The sequence below is a fragment of the Pan paniscus genome, chromosome 3, assembly GCF_029289425.2.
Source record: "Pan paniscus chromosome 3, NHGRI_mPanPan1-v2.0_pri, whole genome shotgun sequence".
NCBI lineage: Eukaryota > Metazoa > Chordata > Mammalia > Primates > Hominidae > Pan > Pan paniscus.
Window position 1 is genome coordinate 95,765,560 of NC_073252.2, and position 25,763 is coordinate 95,791,322.

Genomic DNA, 25,763 nt, shown 5'->3' on the forward strand with positions numbered 1-25,763 from the left:
TAGAGCCCTCGTGAATGGAATTAGGCCCTTATAAAAGAGAGCTCCTTTGCCCTTCTGCCATGTGAGGACACAGCAAGAAGACAGCTGTCTGTGAATCAGGAAGAAGACCCTCACAAAACACTAAATTTTATCTAGGATTTTCCAGTGTTCAGAGCTACGAGAAATAAATTTTTGTTGTTTATAAACCCCCCAGTCTCTGTTAGTTTGTTAAAGCAGCCAAAACCAACTCAGACATAGAGAGAATGGTAGTCTGAAAACCCAACTTGGGGCAGGATGAACATTTCCAAGAAGAATAATCCACTATATTAAATGCTGCTGCTAGGTTAAGTAAAATAAGGAGATTCGACACAGGATCTACCACAGGATTGGGCAAAAGATTTATGAGAGTCATTGATGAGCCATTTCTGTGGAGTAGTTGGGGAGAAAGCCTTACAAGTGTCAAATTAAAAGAGAATAAGAAAAGAGAAAATGGAAACAATGAATGTATGCTAGTACTTTGAGTAGCTTTTTAAAGAAGAAAATATAGAAACAGGGGTTTAATTGAAGGAAAAATGAGGCTGAGAGATATATTTAGATGGGACGATAGGCAAAATGGTTGTATGTTTACCTGAATGATTTGGCAGAGAGGAAAAAATGAAGTAAAGGGAGAAATTGCTGGTACAACATCATTGAGCAGATGAAGCAAATGAGATCTAGCAGGTAATTAAAGGTATTAGGCTTAAGTAGGAGGCAAGACAGTTCAACATCAGGAGGAGAAGTGGAGTAAATATGTAGAAATGCTGTTGGGGAAAGTGATGTGCTGATAGGACCATGTGGAAATGTTAAGTAAAATGTCTGAAAGTATTAACTAAAAGAGAATGAGAGAGCTGGGCGCAGTGGCTTAACGCCTATAATCTCAGCACTTTGGGAGGCAAAAGCAGCTGGATTGCTTCCAGAAGTCCAAGACCAGCCTGGGCAACAGGGCAAAACCCCATCTCTACAAAAAATACAAAAAATTAGCCAGGTATGGTGGTGCGTGCTTGTAGTTCCAGCTACCTGGGAGGCTGAGGTGGGAGAATTACTTGAGCCTAGGAGGTCAAGGCTGCAGTGAACTGTGATTGTACCACTGCACTCCAACCTGGGCAACAGAGTGAGACACTGTCTCAAAAAAATGAAAATAATTTCAATAAATAAAAGAGGATGGAGGGTGGGGGGAAGTACTAGAGATTTTAGAACAGAGAAGGTATGAAAGAGTTACCTATGAGAGTATAAGAATAACTGCACTAGAAAGAAATATTGACTGGTGGGCATCAATAAGGGCCTTCTGAATAGTAATTGGATGAATAATAAAGATGATAGTCCAAATTATAAGTGAAAGGAAGGAAAGAAAGATTGATGTGTTAAACCTCATACCAAAGTAAAAATATAAGGTAGCATAGAATCGAAGACAAAAATAAAAACCATATCCAAATCAAAAGAAAATATAAAGGCATTAAATAAATTAACTTAGGTATGAAGAAACACTAAGCCTAAGAAAATGATTTTTAAAAGTAAAGACAATTTTTAATAGATTTTACCAAACAAGCATGCAAAACATGGTAAAATTTCTTAGATAAGTTGGTAACCATTACTATACAGCAAATGAGTGGTTATGTTGAAATTCAAATACAAGTACTTTGGTCTGACTTTCTACTCTCTTAAATGTATACTCTAAGCTAATGACATAAAGGGTATTCCAAGATTGATGTCTTTGATACACGGCAAAAACAAACATGAAAGTGCAACTCATCTAAAGCTAATGATGTGAAAGGGACAAAAACACAACTAAAGCAATGTGGGAATTTTTTTTAAAATATTACCTCTTTTCATAATCAAATGGTTTTTTTGAAAAATAAAATCTATAAAAATTCACTTGGCAAAGGAAACAACATAAATAGACCAATAATTATTTAAGAAATATGAAAAGATATTAAAGTATTACCACACTAAAAATAATTTCTAAAAAAATTACAGATATGTATTAAATGCCTTATAATATCCAAACCAATGAAGTAAAGGGAAATATGGCTGGCACCACTCTTTGAGCAGATGAAGTAAATGAGTTCTAGCATGTAATTAGAGGTATTAGGCTTAAATAGGAAGCAAGCCTTGTTTGCCAGTGATTCTAAGAATTTTTCCTTAAGAAATAATCAAAGGTAGGAACAAAGATCAGGTATAAAACTATCTTTATAGGGCTATTTATAATAATAGAAAAATTGAAAACTTTTTAAAGATCTCTTGCTATACTCCCAATAAAATATCTTTCTGCCATTTAACATTATTTTTCTGAGAATATGCAACAGAGAAAATACTTTTTTCTATTTTTGGTGAAAATATAATTAAATTACATATATGTTAATGCATTTTCTCATTTCTATAGTATAAAATTATTCTATCCCATAATTTAAAAAAAACCTACTAATTCCTTCTTTAAAATTACCCAGAATGAGGGTTTTAGACAAGTGGGTAATCTGCTAACAGAAGGATTTTCTAAATAAATTCCTTTATAATTTTTTCATTTGAGTAAAATTTTCTTTTCATAAAAATATATCTTTGTTAATTTCTGTACTACTTGAATAGATATTTAAATGAAACTAATTGCACTACAGATTGTTCTCTTGTGCCTTTTCTAAATTTTCATATTCATGGGATGTTTATCAATCTAAAATGTGATGTGAAGTCTGAATTCAAACTTCTAAGTGCACAATTTTCATCAAAAGAATTTCAAAGTAATAGAAAGTAAATGACTCAATTGAATTAATTAGTACTATCACACACATGCATCAATTTCTAGTTTATAAAATCACAGCCAAATAAGTCTTTTTTTAAAAATACAGTTGACTTTAACAAAAAGGTGTTAATCTATAGTAATAAACAATAAGAATCTCAATTTTTAAATTTAGAACTGAAAATGAGCAATAAACTAAACCTACAGTGTGATTCCAATTCTCAACATGTTCTGGATTTATACATGTTAATATTTTATCTCACTTATATTGTCCTACCCAATTCTGCTATTAAAAATTCACTCTGAAACTAATCTCTAATTGAGATTTTTCAAGCAATTATGTAACCTGCAAAAATTAAAAATTATACTCATAAAATGAATTCTGTTATTGAACTTCAATTAATTTCAGCAGAATGTTTGCTTTTTTAAGAGATATATTTAAATCTTTTCTAATATTTAAAGGATTTTATAATGTTAAATTCATTGAAGTTTCTTCTATTTAGCTTTTTAAAATATTCTCACATAGTCACTGTATAATTTAAATTTCAGAAAATCAATATATTTGAAGCAAATAAAAAATCAGTATATTTGACTCGATCATTGTATTTGAAGCCTTATCTAAACCTTAAAAAAACATTTTTTTGGTCAAGAGACTGATTCAACAAGAGAATGTGAATGAATCAATAAAATTTACTGTTATTTTAAATGAATATACACATATTCTTTTCACTGAGAACTAAGTCAATGAGGAAAAATTTATGTCTAGATAAAAATTAGTGATTTATGAAAAGAAAATCCTGATTTTCCATTTTGCTAATTTATTCAATAAACATTTATTAATATAGTATTAGGTGCCAGATTCTGTGGGTGGAACCTGAATCATATACAATTAAATAAATCATTGCCTTCATGAAGCTCATAATGTAATATTGAGAGTTCTCAGTTGAAATTATAAGTGTGGGGGGAACTTTTATAGATTAATAAACCTTCTAAAATTGTATGCACATTTTTTATGAGTATACACACATTTTCTCCCAAGCTTTTATTAGATCTTCAAAAAGGTCAATGATAGTAATCCAATAAATATCAATAACTAAAAGGAGCAAAGACAAACAGCTTAGCTAGTAATTGAAATAAGATGGGCAAAGTAAGATATATTCCAAAAGCAACTCTGACCTTCCTGCACCCATCAGAAATGGAGAGAGAACTAAATCTACCTGGGGAACTCCAGAGAGAATTTACAAAAAAATGAAAATAGCAAGCACACATTACAAATATAGGTGTACAATTTAAGAAGCCTCCAGATTTTTGCAAATATAATTGTATGGACCACCAGCATTGGACAGTTGGGGATCCTTTGTGGACATAAGACATTAAAAATGTATAACTATCTCAATGGCAGATCATACAGTTAAATAATTTTCAAGTATAACTGAATTGCAATTCTAAATCAATATCATGCATTTCTAGAATTATCTTTTTCTGTTAAAAAAAGTAAAAAGTTTACGGCAAATATGTTCTCAAGAGTCACCAACTTAAACTTCTTAAAGTCATGAGAGAGTGTCAAATTAAAATAAAAGAACAAGTTAATAATAAAGAGACCTAGTAATTTATCAACCCATCAACTTAAAAGTAACTTCTTTAAAGAAGGAAAATTATGATACAAGTATTTAGTGAAAAAGGTTTTTAATTATTCAAGGAAATAAATTGGTGTTGAGAAGACAAAAAAAAATTACAGACTCAGTTCTCAACAGAAAAGTTACCTTGAAGTTCAGTAAATATAGGATGTAATAGTTTGAAATTTCAAGAATACCTTAACAAACAACAATATAAAACCCATAAATGTTTTCTCTGACATGGGAAATAATTTTGCATAATAAATGTCTATCATAAAGTATAAATATATAATATTAAATTTATAAAATCTTAAGAAAGAAAAAGCAAGAATATCTTAAATACTAGAAAGACTAGTGGGAACATCCTTTATGAAGAATGCATCACAAAATGAAACAGGATACCATTAGATTGGCTGACATTTATTATTTGTGGATGCCATTAAAATGAGTTTTTTAAAGGAGAGAAATTCCTCAACTAAAGATGTAATATGATTTAATACCATCAAACTATGAACAACTAAAGTACCCAACTTATCAAGACCAATACCTTACTACTCAATACTTAAAGACCTTCCCTCACTATGCTCATCAATCTAAAGTAAACAAACATCATAAACTTTGCCCAGTCCTAATCAGTTCCCCACTTAAAAGACTTGCCTGAAGTCACCTAGCACAGATCCTAAAACCATATAAATACCCTCCCTTGACTTCCACCTTCGAAAATAGTACTAATACTCTCAAGAGATTCTCCCTTTCTGAAGTAAGTCTAATAAAATTAGCTTTGCTTAACCAGCAGGCATTAGTCTTTGTCTTTTGGAGGAATCAACAGCCAACAAGATAACAATTCTTCGATTACTCATTTTCATTTGTTTTATTTTCTCCTTTGATGGAATGCTGAAAAGTATTTAGATTGTGACATTTTATTTTTATTTACTTACTTTTTTTTTTTTTTGAGAAGGAGTCTCGCTCTGTCACCCAGGCTGGAGTGCAGTGGTGGAATTTTGGCTCACTGCAAACTCTGCCTCCCAGATCCAAGCGATTCTCCTGCCCCAGCCTCCCGAGTAGCTGGGACTACAGGTGCATGCCACCATGCCTGGATTATTTTTATATTTTTAGTAGAGACAGGGTTTCATCATGTTGGCCAGGCTGGTCTCAAACTCCTGACCTCAAGTATCTGCCCGCCTCAGCTTCCCAAAGTGCTGGGATTACAGGCATGAGACACTGTGCCTGGCCTTAGATTGTGACATTTTAAGTAAGGAGAAAAACATGTATTCAATATAAATAAACTTGTCATTAGCCCCAAAAAGAACATTCATTTTGGTTTGCACTCAGAATTAACTCTTAAATTAATTGTTACAAATCACTATAAAATATTTTACTTTCAATAGTTAGTAGGGTAGGAATGGGGAACCTATTTCATTCTAATTCTCTAAAGGGCAATAAAGGGCTATTGTGAACACAGTTTCTAAAATCTTTCAGGTTATCATCAGAAGGTCCATAGCTTAAAAGACACCTTTATTTATTATGAACTTAAATACAGCATCCATGTTCATTAAAAGAAAATAAAAGAGCAACACACAATTTTATTTGATCCACAGGGCTTTCTTGTGAGCTCTCTGATAAATAATTATTTCAATAAATACTAAGAGATTTCAATGTATGAATACAAACAAGTATGTAAACAAGTGAACTTTAATATTTGTAGGAATATAAATAAATTATATATATGAATACTGCAAAGCATATTTAGAGATAGAAAAGTTGTTTAAATAATTCTTAAATTCTTAAATAATTCTTTTTAAATGTCAGACCACATCTTCAAAAATCTCCTTAGTCAAAATATTTTCATTAATCAGCAATGTGAATAAAATATATGGAAAGGACTTTAATATATACATTTGTAGTACTTTCTGGAAATTAATTCTATTCTTGTGTCACTGATAAGAAGGAAATATTGACAAACCTCATATGTTGCTGGGCCTGGAGTAATCTCTTTGGACTCTTCAAAGCGCTTTGATGCTTTCACAAATAAGGGTATGGGGCAAGATTTCCTTAAAACAGGATTGTATGCTGCAGGACCTGAGAGACAACAAATGAAAAATTATGATAAAGTATATTTTAAAATTGTTGATTTTGGTCATATGAATATTAGGTTTGTGCTCTTAATGTATAAAATTAGCATGAAACAATCTTGAACCCATTGTTTTTGAATGCTTAAAATCATTTGGTTTATGTCTTTGAAATATGATAAGCATAAGATAGTGGCATCTGTTTACCTAATAATTAAATATATTACAGCAATAATTTCCAAAAAAGAGAAAACAGTACTCCCTCAATATACTTTTACATCATGAATGAAGATGCTTAATTCTTATATCCTAAATATTCATTCACATGTTCAGTGAGGAGTTAGGGCTTGAGCTGCATTTGGAAATACAAATGGGATTTAAAGAAGCAGAGAGGTGCTTTAATAGCATTCTGGGCAGTAAACATTACGGAAATCAAGACGCAAAGATGGAATGCACATGGAGCAATCAAATGTAGTAAACAGATGGTTTGCATGGAACAAGGCCTAACCCTAAATAAGGATTTTTGTACTTAAGCCAGTGGGTTCCAACTTGTATTCTTCAATGCCCCCAAATTCTTACAGAAGTGACCACAGGATAATTTGTAGGTAAAGCCCAAGTTGAAAAGGTTTGAATTATTTTTATTCACAATATCTCTAAAAACTTTTGAGAACCACTTTCATAGACAATGGGTAGCTCTTAAAAGTTTTAGATTAAATAGTCATGAAAAGTGGTAGTTTAGAAAGTAAATTCTGGCAGATTCTTGATTCTCATGAAGAGTGTACAACCAAGATCCCTTGCATGTGCAGTTCAGGTAGCGTTCGAGCTCCTATGAGAGTCTAATGTCAGGTTAATCTGACAGGAGGTGGAGCTCAGGCGGTAATACTCACTTGCCCTCTGCTCACCTCCTGCGGGGCAGTCTGATTTCTAACAGGCCATTGACAGGTATAGGTCCTTGGCCCAGGGTACGGGACCTGTGGTCTAGTGAATGGAACCTAGCTAGTACGACTTCACAGAGAGAAGATAGGGAGAGGTAATTTTTTTTCTTCATTCATATTTTAAACAATACTATTGAGTGTCTATCACATGCCAAACCTTGTGTTTCAAGAGAATGTTAGAGGTCTACTATATCAAATGTTTCAAGAGGAGAGAAGACTTAGGAAGGACACTGTAGAATATGTGGAATATAATTTCAGAAGAATGGTAGTGAATGAAATTAGATTGGTGGCATCAGAGAGGCAATGTATGGGGAGAGAAAATAAAACCTTTGGCCACAGAATATTGACAATAAATATAAACAGTGAAATAGAAGAGTAGATATAATGATATTAATAAAATACAAAACTAATTTATCTGTATTTCCCTAATAAGCATGCAATTCAATCTACCTACTTTGGCAAATACATTCTTGTTGATGCTTTAAAATCTAAAATATTTTTAAATTAATAGGTTAGTATGGAACATTTTTAATGTTTTTAGCTTCATTAATATAGGACATTTCAAAATTTAAGACAAAGAAGGACATCTAGGCTCTAGCCCAATCATTCTAATATCAGCTCAATTAAGACATAGTATCTGAAGTTCCTTGTGGGAAGCTAATGTGTTTTGATATATCAAGTGAAAAGTTGGTATTTAAAATAAGGGAGGACATCCAGGCTCTAGCCCAGTCATTTTTAATATTAGTTCAATTAAGATATAGCTATCTAAAGTTCCTTGTGGGAAGCTAATGTGTTTTGATATACCAAGTGATAAGGAAAGTGTTTTTGCAAATGCCATCTTACTATAAAACAATAGCATGCACAACTTTGGAATAATATAATTTATATTTATAGTGCAGAGGAATAATGCACATATACATACATAACATCTTTACTGACAGACATTCAAACACAAACTATGTAAGGGAAAATATATCATCGACCATAGTATTCAGAATTAAAAAAACACAAACTATTATCATAAGCTGGGTACATCATAATTCCATAGTCAGTTAATTGAAAATTGTAGTTTTAACCATAAAGATATATAAAGCTTAATGCAACAGGTAAGGCTATTATCCAAACACTATTGTAACTGTAACTTTCATTTTCAATTATGAAGAAATATAGTCTATTCTCTATCCTTACCATCAGGTTACAGCAACTGATAAATATTTACATTCACAGCTATAACTCGTTAAAAGAAAAGAAATTATTCAAATGTAATTGTAGATTTCTTTTTATTGGAATTCCTTTGAGGAACATTGAGTGAGGCAAAACTTCTCAATATGCATCTTGCTCCATTTTAGCACTTAGCCTGCTTTAAGCTACAGAATATTTTTTAAATAAAACAAAGCCTTATCATACTTAGTCTTAAAATACATTTTCAATTACATATGCTATTGCTTATATGATACAGGTCAAAGACTTACATTGCTTCATCAGCTCTCATTCATAGCTAGATTATGCAGAAACTATCTTCTTTTTAGATACCAAAATGTCACATTTTAATCACAGGTAATAAGGAAGAAAACTTCTCATTCCAAATCAAACACCTATGAAAAGTCTGCCTGAATCATGGCTAGTGTATAATGGGAAATTCAAGAGTAGGTGATTCTTATAATTGCATATTTTCCAGCCCTGTGACAACTCAGTCTCTATGAAATGTCAACCAATGCTACAGGGCAAAAATGGAACATAACAGGAACAGTGAATAATTTAAAATAAAAACCTATGTTTCTGTCCCTTCAATATGAACATCTTGGTACATTAGAGTGGCCTCAGAAAAAAACAACTTCTATAAATAAAGCTACAAAATCTCAGATTTCATAAGTTGTTTGCTTTATAATGAGCTAAAATTATAAATAATGTAATCATTCTTACTATGAATACTTTTTTTCATGTGAAGGTGACACAAATCTACTAAAAATTAAATATCCCATATATGAGCATACTAAAACCCTAGAAGAAAACCTAGGCAATACCATTCAGGACATAGGCATGGGCAAAGACTTCATGACTAAAACACCAAAAGCAATGGCAACAAAATCCAAAACTGACAAATAGGATCTAATTAAACTAAAGAGCTTCTGCACAGCAAAAGTAACTATCATCAGAGTGAACAGGCAACCTACAGAATGGGAGAAAATTTTTGCAATCTACCCATCTGACAAAGGGCTAATATCCAGAATCTACAAAGAATTCAAACAAATTTACAAGAAAAAAATAACCCTGTCAAAAGGTTGGTGAAGGATGTGAACAGACACTTCTCAAAAGAAGACATTTATGTGGCCAACAAACATGAAAAAAAGCTCATCATCACTGGTCATTAGAGAAATGTAAATCAAAACCACAATGAGGTACCATCTCCATCTCATGCCAGTTAGAATGGTGATCATTTAAAAAATCAGGAAACAACAGATGCTGGAGAGGATGTGGAGAAACAGGAATGCTTTTACGTTGTTGGTGTGAGTGTCAATTAGTTCAACCATTGTGGAAGACAGTGTGGCAATTCCTCAAGGATCTAGAACCAGAAATACCATTTGACCCAGGAATCCCATTACTGAGTATATACTCAAAGGACTATTAATCATTCTGCTATAAAGACACATGCACACGTATGTTTATTGCAGCACTGTTCACAATAGCAAAGACTTGGAGCCAACCCAAATGCCCATCAATGATAGACAAGATAAAGAAAATGTGGCACATATACACCATGGAATACTATGCAGGTATAAAAAAAGGATGAGTTCATGTCCTTTGCAGGGACATGGATGAAGCTGGAAACCATTATTCTCAGCAAACTAACACAGGAACAGAAAACCAAACACCACATGTTTTCACTCAGAAGTGGGAGATGAACAATGAGAACACATGGACACAGGGAGGGGAACATCACAAACTGGAGGCTGTGGGGGTGGGGGGTGGAAGGCTAGGGGAGGGATAATAACATTAGGAGAAATACCTAATGTAGGTGACGGGTTGATGGGTGCAGCAAACCACCATGGCACGTGGTGCCTATGGCCACGTGCCATGGTGGTGCCTATGAAACAAATCTGCACGTTCTGCACATGTATCCCAGATCTTAAAGTACAATTTTTAAAAAGGGGTTAAAAATCAGTTAGGAAATTGTTCATTGAAATTTCATGGTTTTAAAATGTCATTTAGAAAGTTTATACATTTATGGAACACATTTTCTCATACTGATTTTATTCTTCAGCTTTACAAATGAAGTAATAGCAAAGAGAAAAGACTAGTACACAAAGAAGTATCATCATCAATGCCAGAGACACATTTAGGTTTAATGCTCTTCCACTACCTCTAAGACTAGATTTGATTAAATGGCACTTCAGATGACCATAGAACTGCACAGTCTATTAAATTGAGCTATAGGTAACAAGAGAAAAAAGAGTCCCAATACTACACGAATTTTAAACAAAATGTCCATGTTTATTTTTGCCATCCCTTTAAATTATCCGTTCAAAAACCAAAAGGGTATTACATATTTTAAGAAATAAGATTTTACATGTTCAAGGATATCTTAAAGTTATTATAGAGTATCTGGAAGTTATTGTGTACAAAGCCCCTAAGAAATGAACTATTTTAATGTACTCCAAACTAAGTAGACTGAGAAATTCATCTCCTGGCATCTACCTAAAGCATGCACCTGTTAAAACATGTGTTCCTAGCACTGATTAAGCTATAGGGCTGTCACTGTTATGACATATAAATACAAAGTCATATGGATTTGGCTTGACTGAAATATCTCTTCAGACAGCAATGTCTGTTTATCTGTGTACCTCTAATACATACTTATCAAAATGTACATCCATAAGCCCTGTCAAGTGAAGTCTTTCAACTGCTGCTATAAAAAAGATATTTCCACTCTGTGATAACATAAGTACATTGTAGGTAAATTTGAATGACTTTCACCAGTCATAAATGTTGGTGTAATACAGTTTCTGTGTGAATTACAGGAACCAACTGGAAGGAAGGATAATCACCCTTCACCTAAAACCACTTTGAGTAGGCAGTACATAAATATGTAACACATGAATTATTTTTAAGAATGAACAGAATTACCAAATAATAAAATATGAAGTTGTCTTCGAGGTAAACAGAATACTTCACAATTGTCCTGAAATATTAGTGGCAAATTCTCATAATTAAATTTTGGTTTTATACTTCACAGTTCTTACATAAAGGTTTGGAGCCATACTGCCAAGAAAATTATCAAGGCAAAAAAGGAGAATAAGTCTCAACATATATTTGAAGTTCCCTTAGATCACCATTATCAGGGCTAAATTAGCACCACTCTATTTAGCAAGGCATTCCCTCTGTCAAGACTGATACTTATCTCTGGGAATATTACATGTACAAATCAGGATAATGCTAAAACATGTCACATCACAGATGAAGTCACATAAAGTCCTTTAAATAAAATACCAACTTTATTTTAAAAATAATTAAAACACTTGATTTAAATAAACTAAATTCTTCACAAACATTAAAGAAAATCACTAATTTATACCATTTAAATTGTGACTATTTTCCATTTTCTCAACTTGTTAAAAATTGTAAGGTTTCTAAATATGTTTGGATTTGAATCTGCTGCTAACATCTTTACCTGTATAGGTCTGCTAGGAAAAAGCTAGAGTCAAAGAGTTTAGAGTTTCCAGAAAGAGGAGCCTACATTATTTATTTAGTGAGAAGCCAATTAAGCAAAGATTAATATTTCATTTACAACTTAAATGAACAAATTCTCTAGCCTAAAGCAAATATATGTTATAGATGAAATGAATGATACAATACTTTTCATGCTTTGATGTCATCAAAATTTTTTTACATTCATTGGATATTAAACAAGAACTATTAGATTAACCATTGAATATTTCAGTAACCTTTGTCCTCCTTTTGAGTGAAGCAAAATCTATATATAGATTTAAATCTAAATAAGAATGCTTTTCTTCACCCTTACAGTATTCTCTGGTCACTATGATCCTGTAATCGTGTAATGTAAATATTCTTAACCTTGTTCCTATGTCCTACTAGAATAAGAGACAGCAGACTACTGTGAGATTTCAGCAGCATTCTTCCCTTTCAAAGCTTCTCATCAACTAAGGCTGAATATTCCTAATCCAAAAATCTGAAATCCAAAGTACTCCAAAATCTGAAACTTTTCAAGCATCAACATGATGCTCAAAGAAAATACTCATTGATACATTTCAGATTTTGGATTTTCAGATTAGGGATGTTGAACTGTTGAGTATAAGTAATGCAAATCTAAGATCCAAAAACTTTGAAATCTGAAACACTTCTGGTCCCAATCATTTTGGAAAAGACTACCACTGGTTAATTACAATCAAGACTACTAACAGTGGAATTTTTTACATTAATAATGTCTACTTCCAAATAATTAAGGGATTCCTCATCTGGCTTTAGTACCTACAGCTCACAGGGTTTATTCACTACCCTTCTATAGCTTTAGAGATGTTACTCCACTGGTCTCTGGCTGAACTTGTTGTAGGGCATGACATATCAGACTAAAAAACAAAAACAATCATATGCAGCATCATATATTTTATGTTGTTCATGGACCACAGACATCAGAATCATCCCAATTAATGTAAAAATGAAGATTCCTTGGATTCATCCCAAAATAATAAACCATATTCTCTGAAAGTGGGACCAAGAAAACAATTTCAACAAAACCCATTGGTTTTGACCTCTAAACTACAATTTAGTGTGTTGTTGTTCTTAAAAATATTTATACTTTAAATCAGTTTTCTCTCAAATAATCTTGGTAACCAGTGATCCAGACAAAGAATAAACCTTCCGAAATTCTGGATGAGACTATAATTTTCTCTGAAATATATCTGAATCTTATGTGCCTGCCTACAGTAGAGCCTCTATAAATGCTTATTGAGCTGAACTGAACTGAATCAAGAAAGGAAGAATCAATTTATGAGCTACCTAGAATCTACTTCTGTGACTTTAAGCATTTTAACCATTTTCTTGTCATTTTACTTTCTTTTTAGTAATTGTCCATGAAAAGAAATAGATGGATTGAAGTCGCATTTCTATTTATAATATGCAAATAGCATTTAGATGATACATCACATAAATATTTGTAAATATGTTAGAGCAATTGTTACCTGGGAGGAAAGAGATTAACATGAGACTGGCAGTATTAAGCTAGGAAAAAGACTTTCTTTTCAGTATACATTCTTCACTACAGTATGAATTCTGTTATGTGGATGTCATACTATTTTAATCTTGGACCAAATTGGCAAACTTATTTCATGATAACTGAAGAGGCAATGCTTGCAAGTATATTTTCATCTCTATGTTATTTTAGCCTATTATTTCTAGAATAAATCTTAAACCTAAATTGAAATTCAAGCTTTCTATAGCCATGTGACCTTGATTAATTCTCTAAATCATGCTCACCTTTAGTCTTCCCTTTTGTAACAGAAATAAAAAAAAACAGCTCAGAGAAGTTAAACAACTTTCATAAGTTATAAAATGAGTAAGGATCAAAGTACCTGCTTTTCATCCTTGGAATATCCCTGAGAGGGTAGAAAGGGGAAAATTATTATTTAAACTTCACAGGAAACAGAGTTAAATAGCAGAGCTGTGGCTTCACTTTATGGTTTTAACAGCTCTTTTTACTACTTCATGCTGCCTTCTTAATCTCCATTAGATGTCTCAGCACCTCCAAAACCATCAAATTTGCCAAACAAATATCATATTAATCAAATGACAATGTTATGCTTTTACCACAGCATGACAATTCTCTAAAAGGTGAACTGGGTCTAGGAGATGGAATAAATAAGCATAGTTGATAAATTTAGGGAATTTTTTTCTTGAATTAATTACTAATTAATTCACTAGCATACCAAAAATAGAGGTAATTTTTGTTTTACCCATATATTTTAAAAGTTGTAAGTATAAACACATTTAAGGAAAGCACAGATATCACAATTCTAAAAATCAAGTTGTCTTCAAATCTCCATATTACCACACTGCTAGTTGTCAAGGCTACCACACACTGCTACTTTCAAAGCCTGTTATAAACAACAATAAAACAAATTCTAGAGTTAAATGCTATTTTTCTAGAATCCAATAGCACTACATCCTATCTTTGGGTGAAGGCTGCCTCTCTGTGGTAGAATGCAATGTGATGTCTTCCCTAAGAGACAATCTTCTCCTTCATATTTTTAACTAGAAATCATCTGTATAATATTCAAAAACATACAGATTTAAATACAGTGCCTTAACCATTTCTTTCAGGATTATACTTTTGCCTTCATGTTTAGAAAAATCTTTGAACTGCAAGGAACAGCCTCACTCATTTAGGCAAGCACGTATAGCAAGAGATGAAAACAGCATTTTTTGCTAGTAACAGAAATCAAGTAAAAACGAATTACTCAAAAAGAACAGTCATGTTTGCTGTCTTTTTTGAAAGCTGAAGTCATTATTCACTTTACACTGAGTGACCTCTGCTGGTCAGAAAGACACATATTAATGGACATCATACCTACCAGAAAGCAGCTGTTATCTTAATTTCCCCAAGTAATTACTCAGATATATTGTGTGTCATAAGAGGAAGTTGGTTATTCACTTACAGTGCAACAATACAGGAACATATCCTATTTCAAATACTGAAAGTCAAGAAGCAAATATCAAATGGATATCTTTTACAAACATTGAGTTAATTGTTATTTCTTCACTAATGTCCATTGTTAGTTGAAATAAAAGTAGACTCAAAAGGTCTTCTTATTATAAGACTTATTTTGAAAGGAAGTATACTCTATAATAAAAAAATTAAGATTTTGGTATTTTTAACTATATGATGACCGAAAGCTTAGCATTTGTACACTATTAACTGAAATAAACAAAACATATTTATACAATAAACATATGACTTGTTATAGCTCAGAAGTAAAGAATTTATTTAGCTAAGTAATACAGTTACAAAAATTACATTTACCTTCTCTAAAACAGAACATGGTACACATCAGAAACTGTAAAACCTAATTAGGAGAAGGTATCCAGAGACTCAGAGTAAACATTTAAACAACCAATATCAAAATACTCTTTTTAAAACATACATCACTGCAAAAACTCTGCAGATTGTTTTTCTTTATAATTTTAATAGAGGTCACAACCTTTGACATGAAATATATCAATAAAAACACCAAAGAATGTTGCCTACAAAAATTTTTTATTAAGAAAATTATTATATATCCTGATTGCTAATTATTACAATGTCCCCCTCCCCTCCTTTTTTTTTCTTTTTAACAATGTCCAGGAAGGGAAAAAAAAAAGAAGCATATTTGGTCTTTGCTTCAGCAAATACTGAAATCTATTTATATACAAATAAGCTATCCATGATTAGTATGAGAAAAGACTTGTGTATAAATGAGACATAAATTATCACTAGAAGCCATTAATGAAATCTATTTCAAAACATAACATTTTACAAGAGCCCTCACTCATGTAATATTTGCTTAAGCCTCGAGGGGAAATGGTGAGTTCTACACTTAGATGAAATCTGATACTACATTATTTCCCATGCCAATTTGTTTTATAAAATGAATTTATCCTTTCCTTAAAAATGACTTGATAATTGTAACTCCAGTGAGTCTTTTTAGAGAACTTCATCATTAAAATTAGAGCCTTATGTGTTTGTCACATAATTGCCACACTTTTTGAGGGGTTTTATTTTGTGTCTGTTAGAATAATTGTCATTCTTTAGGGTTTAAAATGTTAACATTCATTTTTATATTCTACATATATTCATTTTTATATTCTGAATATAAAAATGAACAAATAGATGAGTCTTAAGAGGGAATGTGAGTCTTTCCGGAATAAGTTGAATTTCTATTGAAAATAATAAAATAAGCAATAATTAATAGACCTATAAAATACTTTTGTATACTTTTTTCATTTTCTTTTGAGATATCTTGTTTTGTTCTCCTTTACATCATAAATTTCTTTAGTCCATATTTGAGTCTCTGCCAATTTTTTTTTTTTTTTTTTGAGACGGAGCCTTCCTCTGTCGCCCAGGCTGGAGTGCAGTGGTGCGATCTCAGCTCACTGAAAGTTTAGCCTCCCGGGTTCACGCCATTCTCCTGCCTCAGCCTCCTGGGTAGCTGGGACTACAGGTGCCCACCACCACACCCGGCTAATTTTTTTTTTTTTTGTATTTTTAGTGGAGACGGGGTTTCACCATGTTAGCCAGGATGGTCTCCATCTCCTGACCTCTTGATCCGCCTGCCTCGGCCTCCTAAAGTGCTGGGATTATAGGCGTGAGCCACCGCGCCCAGCGGAGTCCCTGCCAATTTTAAATATCGCAGATATTTCTTCTTTCTGTCATCTACTGAGCTTTTCCTAGGATGTCAAATGTTGAAGAGAAATGCTTCGTTTTAAAACAGTTAAGCTCAGATTATTATTTTTATAGTCGTTACTTTTGGAGTTTTTAGTAAGAAGTATTTCCCCACTTTCTAGGTTGTAACAGTATTCTCTTAGACACTGAGGACTCCAAAAAGCGGGAGGGAGGGAGGAGTTAAGGGTTAAAAATCTACTTATTGGATACTGTGTTCACTATTGGGATGACGGATTCAATGGAAGACCAAACCCCACCATTATGCAATATATTCATGCAGCAAACATGCAAGTGTACCCACTGAATCTGATTTCTTTTTAATTAAAAAATCAGTATTCACTGATATTTTCTTCAAATAACTTTGTAGTTTTAACTTTCCATTTAGGTCTTTAATCCATATAGATTCCATTTTTGTGCATGGTATTTTGTAAGGATCTAATCTTATTTTCTCTGTTAAATGTATTGGTCCATTTTCACACTGCTATAAAGAACTGCCTGAGACTGGGTAATTTATAAGCAGAAAAGGTTTAATTGACTCACATTTCCACGTGGCTAGGGAGGCCTCAGGAAATGTACAGGCATGGTGGAAGGTGAAGGGGAAGCAAGCGCTTCTTCACGAGGCAGTAGGAGAGAGAGCATGAAGAGGGAAGTGCCACTTTTAAACCATCAGATCTTGTGATAACACTATCATGAGAACAGCATAAGGGAAACTGTTCCCATGATCCAATCATCTCCAACCAGGTCACTCCCTCAACACGTGGTGATTACAATTTGAGATGAGATTTGGGTGGGGACACAGAGCCAAACCATATCAGTAAGTTTGTCAGTTTTCCCAGTATGTCAACTAAATAATTTTTGTTTACCTATTGAGTTGCAGTGACATCTTTACAATAAATTGTCTTCACATATACATTAATCTGTCTCTGAATTTTCTGTTTCCTTATCCATTTGTCTTGCTTTTGTGACAAAACCGCGAAGTTTTTATTAATATAGATTTGCAGTGTGTCTTAATAAATGGTATTGGAATTTCGCCCCTTCTCGATTCCTTTTTTTAAGCTCTTCATATACCTTTATTTTTACACACATTTATATGAGATCATTAATTTCTTCAAAATATCCAACTGGAATCTTAAGTGGGGTTACATTTATAGATTAAGAAAAGTAAAACTGATATCTTGATTATATAAAGTCATCACATTCAAGTGCCTAGAATAGCTCTTCATTTATTCAGACCACTATCTATGTCTATTATTAGTTTAAAAATTCTCTTTATGAAATTGTTTTTTCTTATTTAATCCTAGGAACGTTATTTTTACAGTGAGTTGTACATTATTTCATTACTCTTTTGAAAATGATCACTGCTGGTATTGAGAACTGTTACTGGCTGTGTAAGTCATTCTCTATCCAGCAAGTGTGGTGAATTTTCTTATCAGTTCTAGTAGTTTCTGGATATTTTTTAAATTTGCTATATGATGCTATAATCTGCAATTTAAAGTAGGTTTATATCTTTTCTTCCAATACTTCCTTCTTTTTGTGTTATTAGGTATTCTATCCTTAGGTATTGATGTGAACCACATACTTTGTTAAGAAGGTGTGGTAATAGTAGGTATCCTTGTCTTCCTTTCTTTAAGAATAATGTCTTAGTATTATAGCCTTTATGAAGTTAAGAAAGTTACTTATATTCATAACTTTCTGAGATTTTTAAATCACAATAGGTATATTTAATTTAAAAATTGCTTATGCAGGTCTTTATTCAAGTACTTCTTGAAAGAGTACAGTACAGAAATATGAGAATACCCTAGAAAACACTGCTCCCAGAACTCTTCTTGACTCAAATCCTGTTGATTTATCTTTGCTTTTAGGTGACTAGGCAGTTTAGAATGCAATATATTTTTGCCTATCTCCCCCTACTATGCTTAATACTTGCTATTACAAGAAAAGAGCATGTGCAAATGAGGATGAGGTATGATAGTGGGAAGGCAGTCGGGTGTTCTACTTATTCATCCTAAAGTCCACTAATAAATTCATCTTAAATTCCAATAATACATACATCCGTTCCTCTGCTAACCTACACAGAGTTGCAAGTCAGAACTGTTGCTAAAAGGGAGACCAAGAAGAGAATAGTACCACTTTTTTTTTAGTGCACCCAAAGAGCACCCAAACAAGATAAATATTTAGTCTTTGTTTTCTTAAGTATGATAAGAAATAGCCACATGAAAGACAAAGACCAAAATAAATAGAAAAACTGACCCTGAAGGAAAAAAAAATAGTTTAGGAAAATATAGAAAATATGTAACTTTCAAAATTGAATAGTATGATAAAATACATTCACAATAATATTGCATCTATAAAACAAAGAGCATTCTGAGAACAATGTACTCCAGGAGCACATAACTGTTGGTATAGAAAATTATAAGAAAAATAGCTTACAAAAACCCTTACAGAATTTAGAGTAAAAAGGCAGAGAGAGAGAAAAAAATATGAAAGATGAAAAGATATTTTAAAAAATAAATTCTATTGGAACCAAAATCCATGTTTCCAGAAAGACAAAATTAAAATGCTGAAAACAAATTACAAAATACAGATTGCTTAAAAAAGATAGAATTCTTCAAATGTAAAAGGACACTATAAAACATAAATGACCTGAGTCCAGGCATTGAAAGATATTCAGCCATAGATATATTACTGTGAAACTGTAGAATATTAAGAATTTTTTAAAATTCTAAATGTTTCCAAAAAAAGGAAGGTCTTAAGTCCCCCACAAAGGAAAAAAAAAATCAAAATGCCTTCTGATCGTATTGGCATCAGCAAAACCAGATTCTAGAAGACAATGAAGCAAAAGAAAAAAAAGTAAGATCAAAATGAAGATATCTTGAAATATAAAGTCCTGCCACCACCTCTATAAAATGAAAGCCCAGGTTTAATACAAATCAGGCCTAGAGAAAAATCAATCCAAACAAAAACAGATCAATGGGCTCCAGAAAAGAGGTCTCCAGAGGGGTTGAAACTTTGGATAAAATGAGAATCAACTCAAGAAAAAAGTAGACAATTTGTATGATATTCTACTCATATGAGGTGGCTAAAGTAGTCAAATTCATAGAGACAGAAAATAGAATGGTAGTCGTCAGGGGCTAGAGAGGAAGTTATTGTTTAATGACAAGAGTTTCAAGTTTTGCAAAATGAAAAGAGTTCTGTGGATAGATGGTGGTGATGACAGCACACAATGTGAATGTACTTAATGCCACTGTGTACACTTTAAAATGATTAAGATGGTAAATTTTCTCTTACGTGTATTTTGCTACAATTTTTAAAAAGATAAAATTCCAGATAACTGTGTAAGAAAGTAATGATCTAGATCTGAAACTAAATTAAAAAGTGACAAAATTTAAGCAACTAATGACATGCAGAAGTGGAAATCCAAGTGATTCTTATGCCAAAATATTCTACTTTGAGAATATTAAAGATGATGGCTTTGGTGCCACAGAAAGAAAATTAATCCTTGCATTCTACTTCACTCATCATTGAGTAATTTTTAAATTTTGTTTCTGGGACTTTGAAGGAATAAGGAAAAGTTTATTGCTTTTCTCTAAGCTCTTCTATACAAGTTGGTTTGGTACTATGTGCATATATCATACACACACACATAATACAAACATACACACACACACACACACACACACACACACAGAATATACCTATGTTGGCAAGAGGCCTCCTCCAACTGATTCCTTTCATTCCATCTGCTGTGATGTTTCATTGAAAATGAAATTATTGTTAAGCATTATTCTATCTCTATAGCCTCTGTTTCTAAAACTATATGTTCTGTAGAGATAGAAACAAGGTTTTGATAAGAAGGGAATTATACTTCATTCTGAAATATCTGAGTCTTTAAGTGTATTCTGAAATTCACAAAGTCATCAGAAGGAATAGGTGAAAATTAGATACATAATTACTTATAGTTTGGCTTCTACAGTAAAACGTCATTGAAAATGTAGAATTATGTAAATAAATATATTAGGCATATAATGTGTATATGTAAATATATTTATAAATTAATAATGTGTCTATCTCATGATTCCATATTATTATATTTATCTTCCTAATATTTATTTTCCTTAATAAAACCATCTAGAAATTAAAATAAATCACCTTTTTTATGAGTATGATTATCTATACCTAATTTTCCATCATGGGTCTTGTTGTATATCAGTGAAAAGTTGATATGTTTACTATATGAATAGGATAAAACAGGTAAAGATGACAACGTTTATTTTATCAGCCATACACAAAAAACAGAAACTAGCTTTTCTAAGCACTGAAACAATATACCCCCAGGTTTTTTATGCAGAATGAAAGTTTTCACAGAATGTTAGCTGATATAACACACTATAAAGCATTCTGTGGTCAAATTTGGGGAAGGTTAGATTAAACAAGGTTCAAACAGGTTTATTACAGGTCATATCAGAGCCTGTGATATGCTAATTCACACATAAAGAAAAAATACAGCTTGTGCATTTCCAACACGTATGATCATGGATTCCTTTTTTTTTTCACAATTTTCTTATAAAACTAGTGTTTGTGTAAATTAATTTAAAAATTCTTTGATTTCCAGGATAGCCACATTAGTGTTTTCAACATACTAATTCTAAAATTATAATTTAAATTTTAGCTATGATTCTAGTTAAGAAGCACAAATGAAAGCAGAGATAGAATCATTATACTTTTTTCTACTGTTATTAAAAAATTTCCGAGTAAATTATAGTTAAATAGTTCACATCAAAAAGCCATTTATATCATCTTTGGTTTTGGATATTATGGAACTGTGCTCTCCTAGTTTGCATAATCTGTCATCTTTAGCAAATGCATATTATCTAATCAGACAATAGCTTCATCAGTTCAGCATGTAATAACTTCAGATGGCCATAAAGTATGAACCAAAGAATTCTGTTAATAGGAATGGTATTGTCTATACTTGGCCACAGCTGCAAGAAACTTATTCATTTATGTTATCTTCAACCTCTTTCTCCTCTAATCAAAAAAAAAATCTCAGCAGCATAGTGGCTGAGGTAAATCTGAAACATGTATGATAGAATTACACAATAAAAGCAAATATTGATAACCAAAGAAATGAGATAATTTTGATGTCAAGGAGTTCATTTATTTCTAAGTATTAGTAAAAAGACCTTCCATTTTACTGATGACAGTATTTACCTTTAATAGTATTTTTAAAATTTCCTATGAAGCAAAAAATATTACGTAACTCGGTAGAAATTATTTCCTTTAGATTGAAGAAATCTATATGCAGAATTATTTTCAAGTTGTTGTTTTCTTGACGATGTATTTACTTCCTCTCTTGTATGACCAGAGTAATTTATTCCTGATCATCACAAACAGAAGAAAATTTAGGATCCAACCTTGGTGAAAGCCTTATTTGGCCCAGAAAGAGAGTCACTTTCAAATCTGAGCATACCTGTTGAAGTGTCTGACCCAGAGCTGAGGAAAAAAAAAGTTTCATAAGAAGATTGCTCAGCTGGAGTCATACAACCTACCTAACCTGATCAAACCACTCAGAAGATCCTATAGAAATACTACATCCACATCAGGCTACAGAAAATATTATTTAAAGTACAAACAAGCAAAGAAAAACTAACTTATCCCTACAAATATCTCCAGAAATCTTTTTATCAAAGAAATCTGTGTGTTTGTGTGTATGTGCATGTATGTGTGTGTGTGAGAGAAAGAGAGAGAGAGAAAGAAAGATACAGAGAGACAAAGAAAGAGAGACAGAGAAAGAAGCAGAGTGGGAGAAAGAAAGAGACAGAGACAAAGACAGAGGAAAAAAATGGCTTTTCATTCCACTGATGACAAGGCCCCAAGAATTTCTCTCTCTCTCTCTCTCTCTCTCTCTCTCTCTCTCACACACATTCTCTCTCTCTCTCTCTCAGGGCTCACTGAGGAAAGAGAAAAGAGTCATAACTCTAGATCTTAAAATCCTCATCCAATTTCTAAAACTCATGCCCTCATCTAATTTCTGTTGAAAAAAAAAAGCATCTATTATCAACTTTTGGAGGAGCTTTGAGTGACACTGGTAGACTTTAGGGAAGAATATATGACTTTTGCTATCTTTCAGATTTGGAGAATAGAATGTATTTGGTTGGTGGAAAAGTAATCATGTTTTTTGCCATTCTTTAATTCCCATGAATAAAAGCAAGAGCAAAAACCACAATTACTTTTGCATCAGTCTAATAACTCATGGCACAGTTTCTTTTATTTTGGTGAAGCCACCTATATGAGTGATTTAGTCAGAACTTTGGAATCAGATTAATTTTGTCAATGGTTATCAAAATAGAAATATGTTAGAAACTGAATTTGGCATGTCTCTTTGATAATGCTGTCTCTGCAGACTCTGAATTTTGAGGGAGGAGTTCTTTCCCCTATTACACAATCAGGAATTTGAAACTGTACAAGGTGAGTAAAGGGGACTGGAACTAGCCCACAGATAAAAGATTCAAACCCAGGCTGCATCCAACATCATAAACCCTCCTAACAAGAGTAACAAGGAATTAAGGTAAAAGACCATAGGAAAAATACTAAAGGACCCAGACAAGAGCAATACAATTTGTCACAAGTGTTTAGAAGCATAGACTTCATAAAGCCAATTTATTTTAAAGTGCCTTTTTTTCCTGCTATTGTAAATGGGATTTTTTGCTTGATTTCTTTTTCAGATAGTTTGCTGTTATTGCTTAGAAAAACTACTGATTTTTGTATGTATATTTTGTATCTTGCAACTATACTGAATTCATTTATTAGTTCTCAGAGTTCCTTGGTGAAGTCTTTAGGGCTTTTCTTTTTCAACTTTTATTTTAGATTCAGGGGTACATATGCAGATGTTACATGGATATGTTGTGTGATGCTGAGGTTTGGAGTGTGACTGAACCCATAACTCAGGTAGAGTGCATAGTGAGCAGTAGGCAGTTTTTTAAACTCTTGCCTCCCTCCCTCACTGCCTCGTCTTGTATTCCCCAGTGTCTACTGACCCATCTTTATGTCCACCTGTACCCAGTGTTTAAATCTCACATATAAGTGAGAACATGAGGAATTTGGTTTTCTGTTCTGCATTACTTAGGTTAGGACAATGGCCTTCAGTTGCATCCATGTTGCTGCAAAGGACATGATTTCATTCTTTTTATGGCTGTGTAGTATGCCATGGTATATAAGTATGACATTTTCTTTATCCAATACACCACTGATGGATGCCTAGATTGATTCCATGTTTTTGCTGTTGTGAATAGCACTGTGATGAACATATGGATGCATGTGTCTTTTTGGTGGAATGATTTGTTTTCCTTTGAGTAAATACCCAGTAATGGGATTGCTGGGTTAAATGGTAGTTCAACTCTTAGTTCCTTGAGGAATCTCCAAACTGCTCTCCACAGTGGCCATATATCCTTACATATGTTTTGCAAATTGCTTACCCTGTCTCCTCTCTCAGAAATGCCAATAAGTCATTGGTTTGGTCTCTTTACAAAATCACATAGTTCTGAAAGGTTTTGTTCATTTTTTTTAAATGAACATTTTTTTCTGACTGGATTGATTCAAAGGATCAGTCTTCAAACTCTTAGATTCTTTCCTCAGCTTGTTCTAATCTGTTATTAATACTTCCAACTTCATTATGAAATCCCTGTAGTGAATTTTTCAACTCCAGAAGTTCAGTTTGCTTCTTTCTTAAAATGGCTGTGTTATCTTTCAACTCTTGGATCATTTTATTAGCTTCCTTGGATTGGATTTCAACTTTTTCCTGAATCTTGAGCTTTTGTGCCATCCAGATTTGAATTCTGTATTTGTCATTTCAGCCACTTCAATATGGTTAGGAACCATTGCTGGGAGCCAGTGTGATTATTTGGAGGCAAGGAGGCACTCTGACTTTATCAGTTGCCACAGTTCTTTCACTGATTCTTTCTCATCTGAGAGGGCTAGTGTTCCTCTATCATTTTCAAGTTGCTGTCATTGAGATGGAGCTTTTTGTTTTTATATTCTTTAATTCCCTTGAGGGTTTGACTGTGGTGTACGTTGAGTATAGTCAATTGGCTTTGTTTCTGGGTGCTTCAGAGGGCCAAACCTCTCTATAGGATCTTCACTTGTGGCTAGATTCCTGCATTGGGTTTCACAGGTGATGTATCCTCAAAGAATTTTTGTTTGGTGGTGTCATTTAGGCTACCTCCAGTATATTACACTTAAGAGTAAGGGCCAACAGACAGATTTTTAGCCACGTGCCTCTTCTGTATTTCAGTGCGTTCTCAGCATGCTCCTGGGTGAGGGTTGGGAAGCCTAGAGAGGAAGGTTGGGAAGCCTAGAGATGAAGCCTAGGAAGCTCACGCTTCCCCAACCAGGTCTCCTTCCGGTGTCTGCCCCAAAGGCTGGCCTGAACATCTAGTTTTGTCCCAAGCCTTCTGTGCCCAGATGCCTGGGCTGTTAGGTGTTCTGCTGGGTTCCCTCAGGCAGAGGCTGCAGTTGGCAAAGAGGGTTCACCTTTCATAGACTGCTCTTGAGAAGAGGGGCACGTCCAGCTCCCACACCAGTCCATGAAACCTGGGACTCACTCTTCTCAGTGTTCTGAGGATGGGGGCTCCTTCCCCACTTAAGCTGCATCTACAGATCTCAGCTAGATATTCCTGATCTGTGTGCACAAACCTGGGGGTTTGGGACCAGGCCTGTGGCTTTGTCCTTTGGCCCTTTTGTCCTCTGGTCCCTTTGTCCTTTGGCCCCCATGGGGCCAAAATGCTCCCATGCCTCAGCATAGCACTAAGGCAGGGCAGTGGAGGTTGTGCATGCTCTTACAGGAGCAGCCAGGCAGGGTCCTTGGGAGGGGCCCACAGACAGGTAAGCATGAAGATTAGATGGGCCCCAGTCCCATAGGAAAGACAGCCCTGCTCTCTCTCAGCCCTGCAGTTAGTAGGGGCCAGA

General features: G+C 33.4%; 1 protein-coding gene across 4 annotated transcripts in view; it reads right to left on the reverse strand.

Moving 5' to 3' along the window:
- STPG2 (sperm tail PG-rich repeat containing 2) overlaps nucleotides 1-25,763 on the reverse strand; it is a 718,556-nt gene that overhangs the window by 264,633 nt on the left and 428,160 nt on the right. For all 4 annotated transcript variants that reach the window (XM_055111640.1, XM_055111641.1, XM_055111639.1 and 1 more), the window contains one exon: nucleotides 6,326-6,441. In XM_055111640.1, coding sequence (XP_054967615.1) covers nucleotides 6,326-6,441 — 116 coding nt within the window. The remainder of the gene's footprint in view (nucleotides 1-6,325; nucleotides 6,442-25,763) is intronic.